The sequence below is a fragment of the Scyliorhinus canicula genome, chromosome 21, assembly GCF_902713615.1.
Source record: "Scyliorhinus canicula chromosome 21, sScyCan1.1, whole genome shotgun sequence".
In the NCBI taxonomy this organism is placed as follows: domain Eukaryota; kingdom Metazoa; phylum Chordata; class Chondrichthyes; order Carcharhiniformes; family Scyliorhinidae; genus Scyliorhinus; species Scyliorhinus canicula.
Window position 1 is genome coordinate 6,684,367 of NC_052166.1, and position 12,477 is coordinate 6,696,843.

At 52.7% G+C, this 12,477-nt stretch overlaps 1 protein-coding gene across 1 annotated transcript in view; it reads right to left on the reverse strand.

Annotated features, from left to right (window-relative positions):
• LOC119955593 (protein Wnt-7a-like) overlaps positions 1-11,856 on the reverse strand; it is a 29,464-nt gene extending 17,608 nt beyond the window's left edge. The window contains exon 1 of the mRNA XM_038781946.1: positions 11,814-11,856. Within this exon, the coding sequence (XP_038637874.1) occupies positions 11,814-11,833 (20 nt within the window). The 5' untranslated portion in view covers positions 11,834-11,856. The remainder of the gene's footprint in view (positions 1-11,813) is intronic.
• Positions 11,857-12,477: the final 621 nt, after the last annotated feature.

Below are 12,477 nucleotides of genomic sequence, written 5' to 3' on the forward strand. Positions count from 1 at the left end.
AATGAAATGAAAATTTATGCAGATTAGGCGCACACCACTTCCTGTAGAATAGAATAATAGAACCTCCACCGTGCAGAAGGAGGCCTTTCGGCCCATCAAGTCTGCACTGACCATCTGGAAGAGCACCCTACCTCGGCCCACACCCTATCCCCATAACCCCACTGAACCAGCACATCTTTCGGATTGTGGGAGGAAACCGGAGCACCCGGAGGAAACCCACGCAGACACGGGGAGAACGTGCAGGCTCCGCACAAGACAGTGACCCAGCGGGGAATCGAACCTGGGACCCTTGTGCTGTGATGCAACTGTGCTAGCCACTGTGCTACCGTGCTGCCCAAGAGAGACAGGCACACAGACAGACAGGCATAAACAGAGGGTGGGAGAGGGACAGACGGCGCTGGGTGGCGAGGGCAGACTGATGCAGACTTGACCAGCGATGAGAGGAAAGTGTCGGATCGGAGTGAGGAAAAACAACAAAAATCAAACCTCCCCTGTCCCTCGGGTGTCCAGGACCCTCTTCACTCCCCTGTGCCCTTCACTGAGGTACGGTAATGGGCGCCAACACTGGTGCGCCCCCTTGGACCCACATGCAGCACCTTGTCCCTGTCCACACAGCAAACGGTGCCAGAACATCCAATCACCGAGGTAGAAGGGAAACTACACAGGCGGGATCCTGTATCTAGCTGTCATAGCACCCAGCGGTCAACTCTAACGTTCCTACGCCTACTTTGAGCTCCTCTCCGAAAGCCGGGTAGAAAGACAGCGCGCATTTTGGACACAGCAAGATCCCACAAAGGGCTTGTTTGGGATGGGGTAGAGATAGTGGTGTGTGGGCCAGGGCAGATAATTCTCCATTTCTCAGTCTCCTTCCAATGGCGACCCTGGGATTGGGCACCGACAAAAAAAACAGCACAGATGGAGGCCTCAGGCTTAATATCTCCACGGGAGGGATGGCATATTCAACAGTGAATGCTCCCTTAGCACTGACCCTGCGACAGTGCGGGGCTCCCTCAGCACTGACCCTCCGACAGTGCGGCGCTCCCTTAGCACTGACCCTGCGACAGTGCGGGGCTCCCTCAGCACTGACCCTCCGACAGTGCGGCGCTCCCTCAGCACTGACCCTCCGACAGTGCGTTACTCCCTCAGCACTGTTCCTCCGACCGTGCGGCGCTCCCTCAGCACTGACCCTCCGACAGTGCGGCGCTCCCTCAGCACTGACCCTCCGACAGTGCGGCGCTCCCTCAGCACTGACTCTCCGACAGTGCGGCGCTCCCTCAGCACTGACCCTCCGACAGTGCGGCGCTCCCTCAGCACTGACCCTCCGACAGTGCGGCACTCCCTCAGCACTGACCCTCCGACAGTGCGCCTCCCTCAGCACTGACCCTCTGACAGTGCGCCTCCCTCAGCACATACCCTCCGACAGTGCGCCTCCCTCAGCACTGACCCTCCGACAGTGCGGCGCTCCCTCAGCACTGACCCTCCGACAGTGCGGCACACCCGCAATACTGACCTTCCAACAGCACAGTTCTCTCTCAACAACGACCCTGCGACACGGCGGGTTTTGGATGTGCTAAGCTTCATTAGCAACCAGCTAATGCCAATGGGGACAGTGTCAAGGGAGCTTTACTCTGTATCTAACCCCGTGCTGTACCTGTCCTGGGAGTGTTTGATGGGGACAGTGTAGAGGGAGCTTTACTCTGTATCTAACCCCGTGCTGTACCTGTCCTGGGAGTGTTTGATGGGGACAGTGTAGAGGGAGCTTTACTCTGTATCTAACCCTGTGCTGTACCTGTCCTGGGAGTGTTTGATGGGGACAGTGTAGAGGGAGCTTTACTCTGTATCTAACCCTGTGCTGTACCTGTCCTGGGAGTGTTTGATGGGGACAGTGTAGAGGGAGCTTTACTGTGTATCTAACCCGTGCTGTACCTGTCCTGGGAGTGTTTGATGGGGACAGTGTAGAGGGAGCTTTACTCTGTATCTAACCCCGTGCTGTACCTGTCCTGGGAGTGTTTGATGGGGACAGTGTAGAGGGAGCTTTACTCTGCATCTAACCTTGCACTGCACATGCTCTGGGAGTGTTTGATGGGGCACAATGTAGAGGCAGCTTTACTCTGCGTCTAGACCTGTGACGTTGCAGCGCTGGGAATTGTCATAATAGCCACATGTATATAATGAGATGCTGACAGGCAGTGATTGACACATAGGATGACCAGTAAGCACACAACACAGTGCAGCCAATCACCAGACAGGACACTACCACTATAAAGCCAGAGGGCACTAGGTTTCCCGCTCTCTCTGGACCCAGCCACTGAGACAGTCAGAGTCCACGTGCTAGCCAGTGCTAACACCATGCGGTAGTTAGTAAGTCTGGTCAGGCTAGTACAAGGTCACCAGTCAGATCAGTATAGTGTTGACCCACAGCTGAATATGTTTATCAGTTCTATCGTTGAATAAAACAGTGTTGGATCTTCTCCAGTGTTAGACGTCTGCTTCCAGCTTCCCTGCATCAAGTGCAGTCCACATGGAACCAACATGCCTATCACATCACGGTACCGGAGTGATACTGATCTTGACGGCCCTACCTCGAGTGAATCAGCATTGACCAGCAAGCAGCCATCCAGCGAAAGGGAAACATCCAGCCTCCTCCGCAACTCCGCATCTCCGGCAACCTCACCGCCAACTGGAAAATCTTCAAGCAAAAGTTCCTCTTGTACATCGAGGCCTCCGACCTCGAAGCAGCATCGGATGCTATTTCTCTTCATTGCGGGGGATCACGCCATCCATATCTACAACTCCCTTACGTTCGCCGACGGCGAAGACAAAACGAAATTCAAAACAGTCCTGCTGAAGTTCGGCAGCCACTGGGACATTGAGGTGAATGAGAGCTTTGAACGGGACATCTTCCAGCAGAGGCTTCAGGGTAAGGATGAACCTTTTCAGTCCTTCTTGACCCATCACCGCATCCTCATGCAGCCATGTAACTCTGGCTCCACTTCCGATTCCATGATTCAGGATCAGATCGTTTTCGGGGTCCACTCCGACTCCCTGCGGCAGCAGCTCCTGAAAATCAAACAGTTGACCCTCTCTGTCGCTATGGAGACGTGCGTTGTCCATGAGCATGCCAAGAATCGTCACTCCCACATCAGGGCGGCAGAAACTGCAAAGCTGGCCTCCCACGAGGTGGAAAGGGTACAGGTCATCGCACAGATGCAGGGCCTGAGCATCGAGGAGAGAGGCTGTCTCGCGTGCTTTTCCCGGATCCCTGCGCATGCACGCCACGACCGAGTGGACGACGAGACCGACAACCGACTGCGCAGGTGCGTACGTCGACCGACCGCACTGCGCATGCGCGATGGCGCACGGAACGCGCTGACGTCGGCGCCGTGACGTGTCCGAATTGTGGCTCCGCCCACTTAAAGCGGCAGTGTCCGGCAAAAGGACGCCGATGTCTGCAGTGTGGCAAGCTTGGCCACTACGCAGACCTTTGCAGATCTGCTCCACCGCCCAGCAGCCAGCGATCCCAGCTGCGGCACAGAAGTGTCCGCTCAATACAGCAAGGCAAGCCAGATTCCGATCCCGACAGCCCAACGGAACCTGATGCTGACTGCCTCAAATCTCCATATCGGGTGGGCATCATAACCACACATGAGCTGGCCTCCACCACACCTGCGCAACGCCTCTCGATCCTCAGTGTGGATCCAGACCACGAGTGGTGTGCTGTCCTCACAGTTAACAAGGCTCGCATCTGATTTAAACTGGACACCGGCGCGTCTGTGAACCTCATCTCACAATCCGACCTCAACACCATCCAGGCCCGACCGAGCATTCTTCCACCGGCCTGCCAGCTCCTGGACTACATTGGCAACGACATAGCTGCCAGTGGCTCGTGTCAACTAGGGGTATCCAACAAGGCGATCAAGGCAACATTACGGTTTGAAATGGTCAGGCCTGACAGGGCGTCCCTGCTCGGTGCTCGGGCCTGCAAGCTCCTGAACCTGGTTCAGTGAGTCCACACCATGTCCTCGTCACCGGCGATGGCTTCGCCTGATGGAAATTTGCAAGCCGACATAGACGACATTATCAGGCAGCACCACAGTGTATTCGATGGAATGAGCACGCTCCCGTACCGATATAAAATCCTGCTCAAGCCGAATGCCACCCCTGTAATTCATGCACCACGCCGGGTGCCTGCGCCCCTCAAGGATCATCTGAAAAAGAAACTACAGGACCTCCAAGACCAGGGCATCATCTCGAAGGTCACAGAGCCAACAGACTGGGTCAGCTCCATGGTCTGCGTAAAGAAGCCATCAGGGGAACTCCACATTTGCATTGACCCTAAGGATCTAAACCGCATCATCATGCGGGAGCATTACCCGATCCCAAAACGTGAAGAGTTGACCAGTGAGATGGCTCATGCCAAATTCTTCACGAAGCTGGATGCCTCCCGGGGCTTTTGGCAAATACAGCTGGACGCGTCCAGTGGCAAACTGTGTACGTTCAACACCCTGTCCCATTGCTACTGCTACAACCGCGTGCCTTTCGGCATCATCTCTGCCTCCGAAGTGTTTCACCGCATCATGGGGCAGATGATGGAGGGCATCGAGGGGGGTGCGAGTATACGTGGACGATGTGATCATCTGGTCCACAATGCCCCAGGAACACATCGCTCGCCTCAAGCAGGTCTTCCAGCGAATTCATGAACATGGTCTCCAGCTCAACAGGGCCAAGTGCTCATTTGGTCAATCGGATATTAAGTTTCTAGGTGACAACATCTCGCAGTAGGGCGTGCAGCCAGACGCCGACAAGGTCTTGGCGATCAACGCCATGAAGACCCCGGAGGACAAGGAGGCGGTCCTCCGCTTCCTCGGGATGGTCAACTTTCTCGGGAAATTCATTCCCAACATGGCATCCCTCACCACGGCCCTCCGGCATCTCGTCAAGAAGTCAACGGAATTCCAGTGGCTGCCCTCCCATGAAGCGGAATGGGGTGAGCTGAAAGCAAAGCTCACCACAGCCCCAGTACTGGCGTTCTTTGATCCAACCAAGGAAACCAAGATATCAACTGATGCGAGCCAGGACGGCATTGGGGCGGTCCTCTTCCAGCGAGATGACTCCTCGTCCTGGGCTCCAGTGGCGTATGCCTCCAGGGCCATGACGGCCACTGAGCAACAGCATGCCCAGATCGAAAAGGAGTGCCTGGGTCTCCTGACAGGAATAGTCAGGTTTCATGACTACGTTTACGGCCTGCCGAAATTCACGGTGGAAACGGACCGCAGGCCTCTGGTCCACATAATCCAGAAGGATTTAAATGACATGACACCTCGGTTACAGCGAATTCTTCTTCGACTCCGCTGCTATGACTTCGAACTTGTCTACACGCCAGGCAAAGAGCTGATCATTGCAGGTGCCCTATCCCGGTCCATCACCACACCGTGTGAACAAGGTGACTTCATTTGCCACATAGAAGCGCAAGTGCAATGGTGTGCCACCAACCTCTCAGCCTCTGACGAACGGGTGGTCCAAATTTCGAGAGGAAACGGCCAAGGATCCTCCACTGCAGGGTGTGATGCAGCACCTTACCCATGGCTGGCAGAAGGGACAATGTCCCCAATTCTTTAACGCGAAAGACGAGCTGATGGTTGTGGAGGGAATCCTTCTGAAACTCGACAGGATCGTTATTCCTCAGAGCATGCTGGGTCAACTCCATGAGGGTCACCTTGGAGGCGAGAAATGCCGACGCAGAGCTCGGGAGGCAGTTTATTGGCCGGGCATTAACCAGGATATTGCCAACACGGTCCTCAACTGGCCCCACCTGTCAGAAGTTTCAACCGGCTCAACCCAAGAAAACACTGCAACAGCAGGAGATCGTGACCTCTCCGTGGTCCAAATTAGGTGTCGACCTTTTCCACGCCAAGGGGCGAGATGACGTACTCCTGGTCGGCTACTTCTCCAGTTCCCAGAAGTGGTGAAACTGTCCGACTCACGTCGAAGGTGGTCATCAAAGCCTGCAAAGAAATGTTCGCCAGGCACGGGATACCACTCACGATAATGAGCGACAATGGTCCATGCTTTTACAGCCAGGAATGGTCTGATTTTGCACAGTCCTACAACTTCCATCACGTTACCTCCAGTCCCCACTGCCCGCAATCAAACGGGAAGGCCGAGAATGGGGTCCATATTGTCAAGCGGTTGCTGTGCAAAGCTGCAGACTCAGGCTCCGACTTCAACCTGGCAATGCTGGGATAGAGGGCAACCCCACTGTCCACTGGGTTGTCTCCAGCACAGATGCTCATGAATCGCACTCTGAGGACCACAGTTCCAGCCATCCATGTTCCAGACCTTGACCACCTCATGGTCTTACAGAAAATGCAGCAGTCTCGGGCCCAGCAGAAGGCCACATACGATGCTCATGCCACGGATCTACCCGAGCTGGCTCCAGCCGATCATGTTCGCGTCCAGTTGCCTGAGGGCGGCTGGTCAGCCACAGCTGTGGTGGTCAAACAAGTTGCCCCAAGGTCTTTCCTTGTCCGCATGGCTGATGGCTCCCTGCTACGGTGCAACAGACGGGCATTGCGAAGAGTTCCACGGCCACCTCCTGACCGCAGTGCTCCACCGGCCATCATACTTCCTCCGGACATACCCTGCCACAAGGCCACCGATCTGCCAGCGATCCTGCCGGCCCACGGTGACCACGGCGATGGCAGCGATCCCACCTATCCACGTGCAGACGGCTCCTGATCCACCTCTGCGGCAATCGACAAGAATTCGTCGCCCACCACAAAGACTGAATCTGTAGACTGAACTTTTGTCAATTTTGGTGACTGAATTCATCGATTTAATCTTTGTAAATATTAGTTCATTTGCCATGTATCTGCACTATCAACACCTTCCCATGTATATATTTTTGTTCAAGCACCATTTGTATATAGTCAGGCATATATATATATATATACATACCTCAGTATTTATTTAACTATAAAAAAAGGGGAGATGTCATAATATCCACTCATGTATATAATGAGATGCAGACAGGCAGTGATTGACACATAGGATGACCAGTAAGCACACAACACAGTGCAGCCAATCACCAGACAGGACACTACCACTATAAAGCCAGAGGGGACTAGGTTTCCCACTCTCTCTGGACCCAGCCACTGAGACAGTCGGAGTCCACGTGCTAGCCAGTGCTAACACCATGCGGTAGTTAGTAAGCCTGGTCAGGCTAGTACAAGATCACCAGTCAGATCAGTATAGTGTTGACCCACAGCTGAGTATATTTATCAGTTCTATAGTTGAATAAAACGGTGTTGGATCTTCTCCAGTGTTAGACGTCAGTTTCTAACTTCCCTGTATCGAGTGCAGTCCACATCGAACCAACCTACCCAACTCATCAGCAATGTTTGATTAGGACAGTGTAGAGGGAGCTTTACTCGGTATCTAAAACCACGCTGTACTTGTCCTGGGAGAGTTTGAGTGGGACAATGTAGAGGGACCTTTACTCTGTATCTAACCCCGTGCTGTACCTGTCCTGGGAGTGTTTGATGGGGACAGTGTAGAGGGAGCTTTACTCTGTATCTAACCCCGTGCTGTACCTGTCCTGGGAGTGTTTGATGGGGACAGTGTAGAGGGAGCTTTACTCTGTATCTAACCCCGGGCTGTACCTGTCCTGGTAGTGTTTGATGGGGACAGTGTAGAGGGAGCTTTACTCTGTATCTAACCCCGTGCTGTACCTGCCCTGGGAGTGTTTGATGGGGACAGTGTAGAGGGAGCTTTACTCTGTATCTAACCCCGTGCTGTACCTGTCCTGGTAGTGTTTGATGGGGACAGTGTAGAGGGAGCTTTACTCTGTATCTAACCCTGTGCTGTACCTGTCCTGGGAGTGTTTGATGGGAACAGTGTAGAGGGAGCTTTACTCTGTATCTAACCCCGTGCTGTTCCTGTCCTGGGAGTGTTTGATGGGGACAGTGTAGAGGGAGCTTTACTCTGTATCTAACCCCATGCTGTCCCTGTCCTGGGAGGGTTTGATGGGGACAGTGTAGAGGGAGCTTTACTCTGTATCTAACCCCGTGCTGTACCTGCCCTGGGAGTGTTTAATGGGGACAGTGTAGAGGGAGCTTTACTCTGTATCTAACCCAGTGCTGTACCTGACCTGGTAGTGTTTGCTGGGGACAGTGTAGAGGGAGCTGTACTCAGTATCGAATCCTGTTCTCAATCTGCCCTGGGAGTGTTTGACGGGAACAGTTTACAGAAAGCTTTACTCTGTATCTAACCCCGTGCTGTACCTGTTCTAGGAGTGTTTGATGGGGACAGTGTAGAGGGAGTTTGACTCTGTCTCTAACCCTGTGCTGTACCTGTCCTGGCAATGTTTGATGGGGACAGTGTAGAGGGAGCTTTATTCTGTATCTAACCCCATGCAGTACCTGTCCTGGGAGTGTTTGATGGGGACAGTGCAGAGGGAGCTTTACTCTGTATCTAACCCCGTGCTGCACCTGTCCTGGGAGTGTTTGATGGAGACGGTGTAGAGGGAGCTTTACTCTGTATCTAACCCCGTGCTGTACCTGTCCTGGGAGTGTTTGATGGGGACAGTGTAGAGGGAGCTTTACTCTGTATCTAACCCTGTGCTGTACCTACCCTGGGAGTGTTTGATGGGGACAGTGTAGAGGGAGCTTTACTCTGTATCTAACCCCGTGCTGTACCTGTCCTGGGAGTGTTTGATGGGGGCAGTGTAGAGGGAGCTTTACTCTGTATCTAACCCCGTGCTGCACCTGTCCTGGGAGTGTTTGATAGGGACAGTGTAGAGGGAGCTTTACTCTGCATCTAACCCAGTGCTGTGCCTGCCCTGGGAGTGTTTGATGGGGACAGTGTAGAGAGAGCTTTACTCTGTATCTAACCCTGTGCTGTACTTGTCATGTGAGTGTTTGATGGGGACAATGTAGAGGTAGATTTATTCTGTATCCAACTCCATATTGTACATGTCCTGGGAGTTTTTGATGCGGACACTGTAGAGGGAGCTTTACCCTATATCTAACCACGTACTGTACCTGTCCTGGGAGTGTTTGATGGGGACAGTGTAGAGGGAGCTTTACTCTGTATCTAACCCCGTGCTGTACCTGCCCTGGGAGTGTTTGATGGGGACAGTGTAGAGGGAGCTTTACTCTGTATCTAACCCCGTGCTGTACCTGTCCTGGTAGTGTTTGATGGGAACAGTGTAGAGGGAGCTTTACTCTGTATCTAACCCTGTGCTGTACCTGTCCTGGGAGTGTTTGATGGGAACAGTGTAGAGGGAGCTTTACTCTGTATCTAACCCCGTGCTGTTCCTGTCCTGGGAGTGTTTGATGGGGACAGTGTAGAGGGAGCTTTACTCTGTATCTAACCCCATGCTGTCCCTGTCCTGGGAGGGTTTGATGGGGACAGTGTAGAGGGAGCTTTACTCTGTATCTAACCCCGTGCTGTACCTGCCCTGGGAGTGTTTAATGGGGACAGTGTAGAGGGAGCTTTACTCTGTATCTAACCCCGGGCTGTACCTGTCCTGGGAGTGTTTGATGGGGACAGTGTAGAGGGAGCTTTACTCTGTATCTAACCCAGTGCTGTACCTGACCTGGTAGTGTTTGCTGGGGACAGTGTAGAGGGAGCTGTACTCAGTATCGAATCCTGTTCTCAATCTGCCCTGGGAGTGTTTGACGGGAACAGTTTACAGAAAGCTTTACTCTGTATCTAACCCCGTGCTGTACCTGTTCTAGGAGTGTTTGATGGGGACAGTGTAGAGGGAGTTTGACTCTGTCTCTAACCCTGTGCTGTACCTGTCCTGGCAATGTTTGATGGGGACAGTGTAGAGGGAGCTTTATTCTGTATCTAACCCCATGCAGTACCTGTCCTGGGAGTGTTTGATGGGGACAGTGCAGAGGGAGCTTTACTCTGTATCTAACCCCGTGCTGCACCTGTCCTGGGAGTGTTTGATGGAGACGGTGTAGAGGGAGCTTTACTCTGTATCTAACCCCGTGCTGCACCTGTCCTGGGAGTGTTTGATGGGGACAGTGTAGAGGGAGCTTTACTCTGTATCTAACCCTGTGCTGTACCTACCCTGGGAGTGTTTGATGGGGACAGTGTAGAGGGAGCTTTACTCTGTATCTAACCCCGTGCTGTACCTGTCCTGGGAGTGTTTGATGGGGGCAGTGTAGAGGGAGCTTTACTCTGTATCTAACCCCGTGCTGCACCTGTCCTGGGAGTGTTTGATAGGGACAGTGTAGAGGGAGCTTTACTCTGCATCTAACCCAGTGCTGTGCCTGCCCTGGGAGTGTTTGATGGGGACAGTGTAGAGAGAGCTTTACTCTGTATCTAACCCTGTGCTGTACTTGTCATGTGAGTGTTTGATGGGGACAATGTAGAGGTAGATTTATTCTGTATCCAACTCCATATTGTACATGTCCTGGGAGTTTTTGATGCGGACACTGTAGAGGGAGCTTTACCCTATATCTAACCACGTACTGTACCTGTCCTGGGAGTGTTTGATGGGGACAGTGTAGAGGGAGCTTTACTCTGTATCTAACCCTGTGCTGTACTTGTCATGTGAGTGTTTGATGGGGACAATGTAGAGGGAGTTTTATTCTGTATCCAACTCCATATTGTACATGTCCTGGGAGTGTTTGATGGGGACAGTGTAGGGGAGCTTTACTCTGTATCTAGCCCCGTGCTGTACCTGTCCTGGGAGTGTTTGGTGGGGACAGTGTAGAGGGAGCTTTACTCTGTATCTAACCCCGTGCTGCACCTGTCCTGGGAGTGTTTGATGGGGACAGTGTAGAGGGAGCTTTACTCTGTATCTAACCCCGTGCTGTACCTGTCCTGGGAGTGTTTGATGGGGACAGTGTGGGGGGAGCTTTACTCTGTATCTAACCCTGTGCTGTACTTGTCATGTGAGTGTTTGATGGGGACAGTGTAGAGGGAGTTTTATTCTGTATCCAACTCCATATTGTACCTGTCCTGGGAGTGTTTGATGGGGACAGTGTAGAAGGAGCTTTACCCTATATCTAACCCCGTGCTGTACCTGTCCTGGGAGTGTTTTATGGGGACAGTGTAGAGGGAGCTTTACTCGGTATCTAACCCTGTGCTGTACCTGTCCTGGGAGTGTTTGATGGGGACAGTGTAGAGGGAGCTTTACTCTGTATCTAACCCCGTGCTGTACCTGTCCTGGGAGTGTTTGATGGGGACAGTGTAGAGGGAGCTTTACTCTGTATCTAACCCCGTGCTGTACATGTCCTGGGAGTGTTTGATGGGGACAGTGTAGAGGGAGCTTTACTCTGTCTAACTCCGTGCTGTACCTGTCCTGGGAGTGTTTGATGAGGACAGTATCGAGGGAGCTTTACTCTGTATCTAACCCCGTGCTGTACCTGTCCTGGGAGTGTTTGATGGGGACAGTGTAGAGGGAGCTTTACTCTGTATCTAACCCTGTGCTGTACATGTCCTGGGAGTGTTTGATGGGGACAGTGTAGAGGGAGCTTTACTCTGTCTAACCCCGTGCTGTACCTGTCCTGGGAGTGTTTGATGGGGACAGTCTAGAGGGAGCTTTACTCTGTATCTAGCCTCGTGTTGTACCTGTCCTGGGAGTGTTTGATGGGGACAGTGTAGAGGGAGCTTTACTCTGTATCTAACCCCGTGCTGTACCTGTCCTGGGAGTGTTTGATGAGGACAGTTCACGAGAGTGGTCAGAATCTCATTTACCTTAACCTCAGATGAACTAAGATGAAGAATAAGGGCGTGCCAGCGAGAGTGGAAATGTAAATCATTGACAGGAGGCAGATAGCGAAGTCAACACTTACCCAGCCCCTAAGTAGACCATGCCGATGCAAAGCACAGTGTTGTACATTCGTGGACTGATTCTGAACTCCATACTTTCAACGCCTTCATGGGGGTTTCAGGTGAGGTGTATGTGCATGTGTGAGATAGTGTGTGTGAGCGAGAGTGAGTGAGTGTGTGTGAGAGTGAGTGAGTGTGTGTGAGAGTGAGTGTGTGTGTGTGAGTGAGTGTGTGTGTGTGAGAGTGAGTGAGTGTGTGTGAGAGTGAGTGAGTGTGTGTGAGAGTGAGTGAGTGTGTGTGAGAGTGTGAGAGAGAGTGAGTGTGTATGTGTGAGTGTGAGAGAGTGAATTTGTGTGAGAGAGAGAGCGAGAGAGTGTGAGAGAGAGTGTGTGTGAGAGAGAGTGAGAGAGAGAGTGAGAGTGAGTGTATGTGAGCGAGTGAGCGTGTGTGAGAGAGTGTGAGAGAGAGTGAGTGTGCGTGAGTGAGTGTGAGAGTAAGTTTGTGTGAGAGAGAGTGAGAGTGTGAGAGAGAGTGTGTGTGAGAGAGTGAGTGTGTGTCAGAGTGAGTGTGTGAGAGTGTGAGAGAGTGAGTTTGTGTGAGAGAGAGAGAGTGTGTGTGTGAGAGACAGTGTGTGTGAGAGAGAGTGAGTGTGAGAGAGAGTAAGTGTGAGAGTGCGAGAGAGTGAGT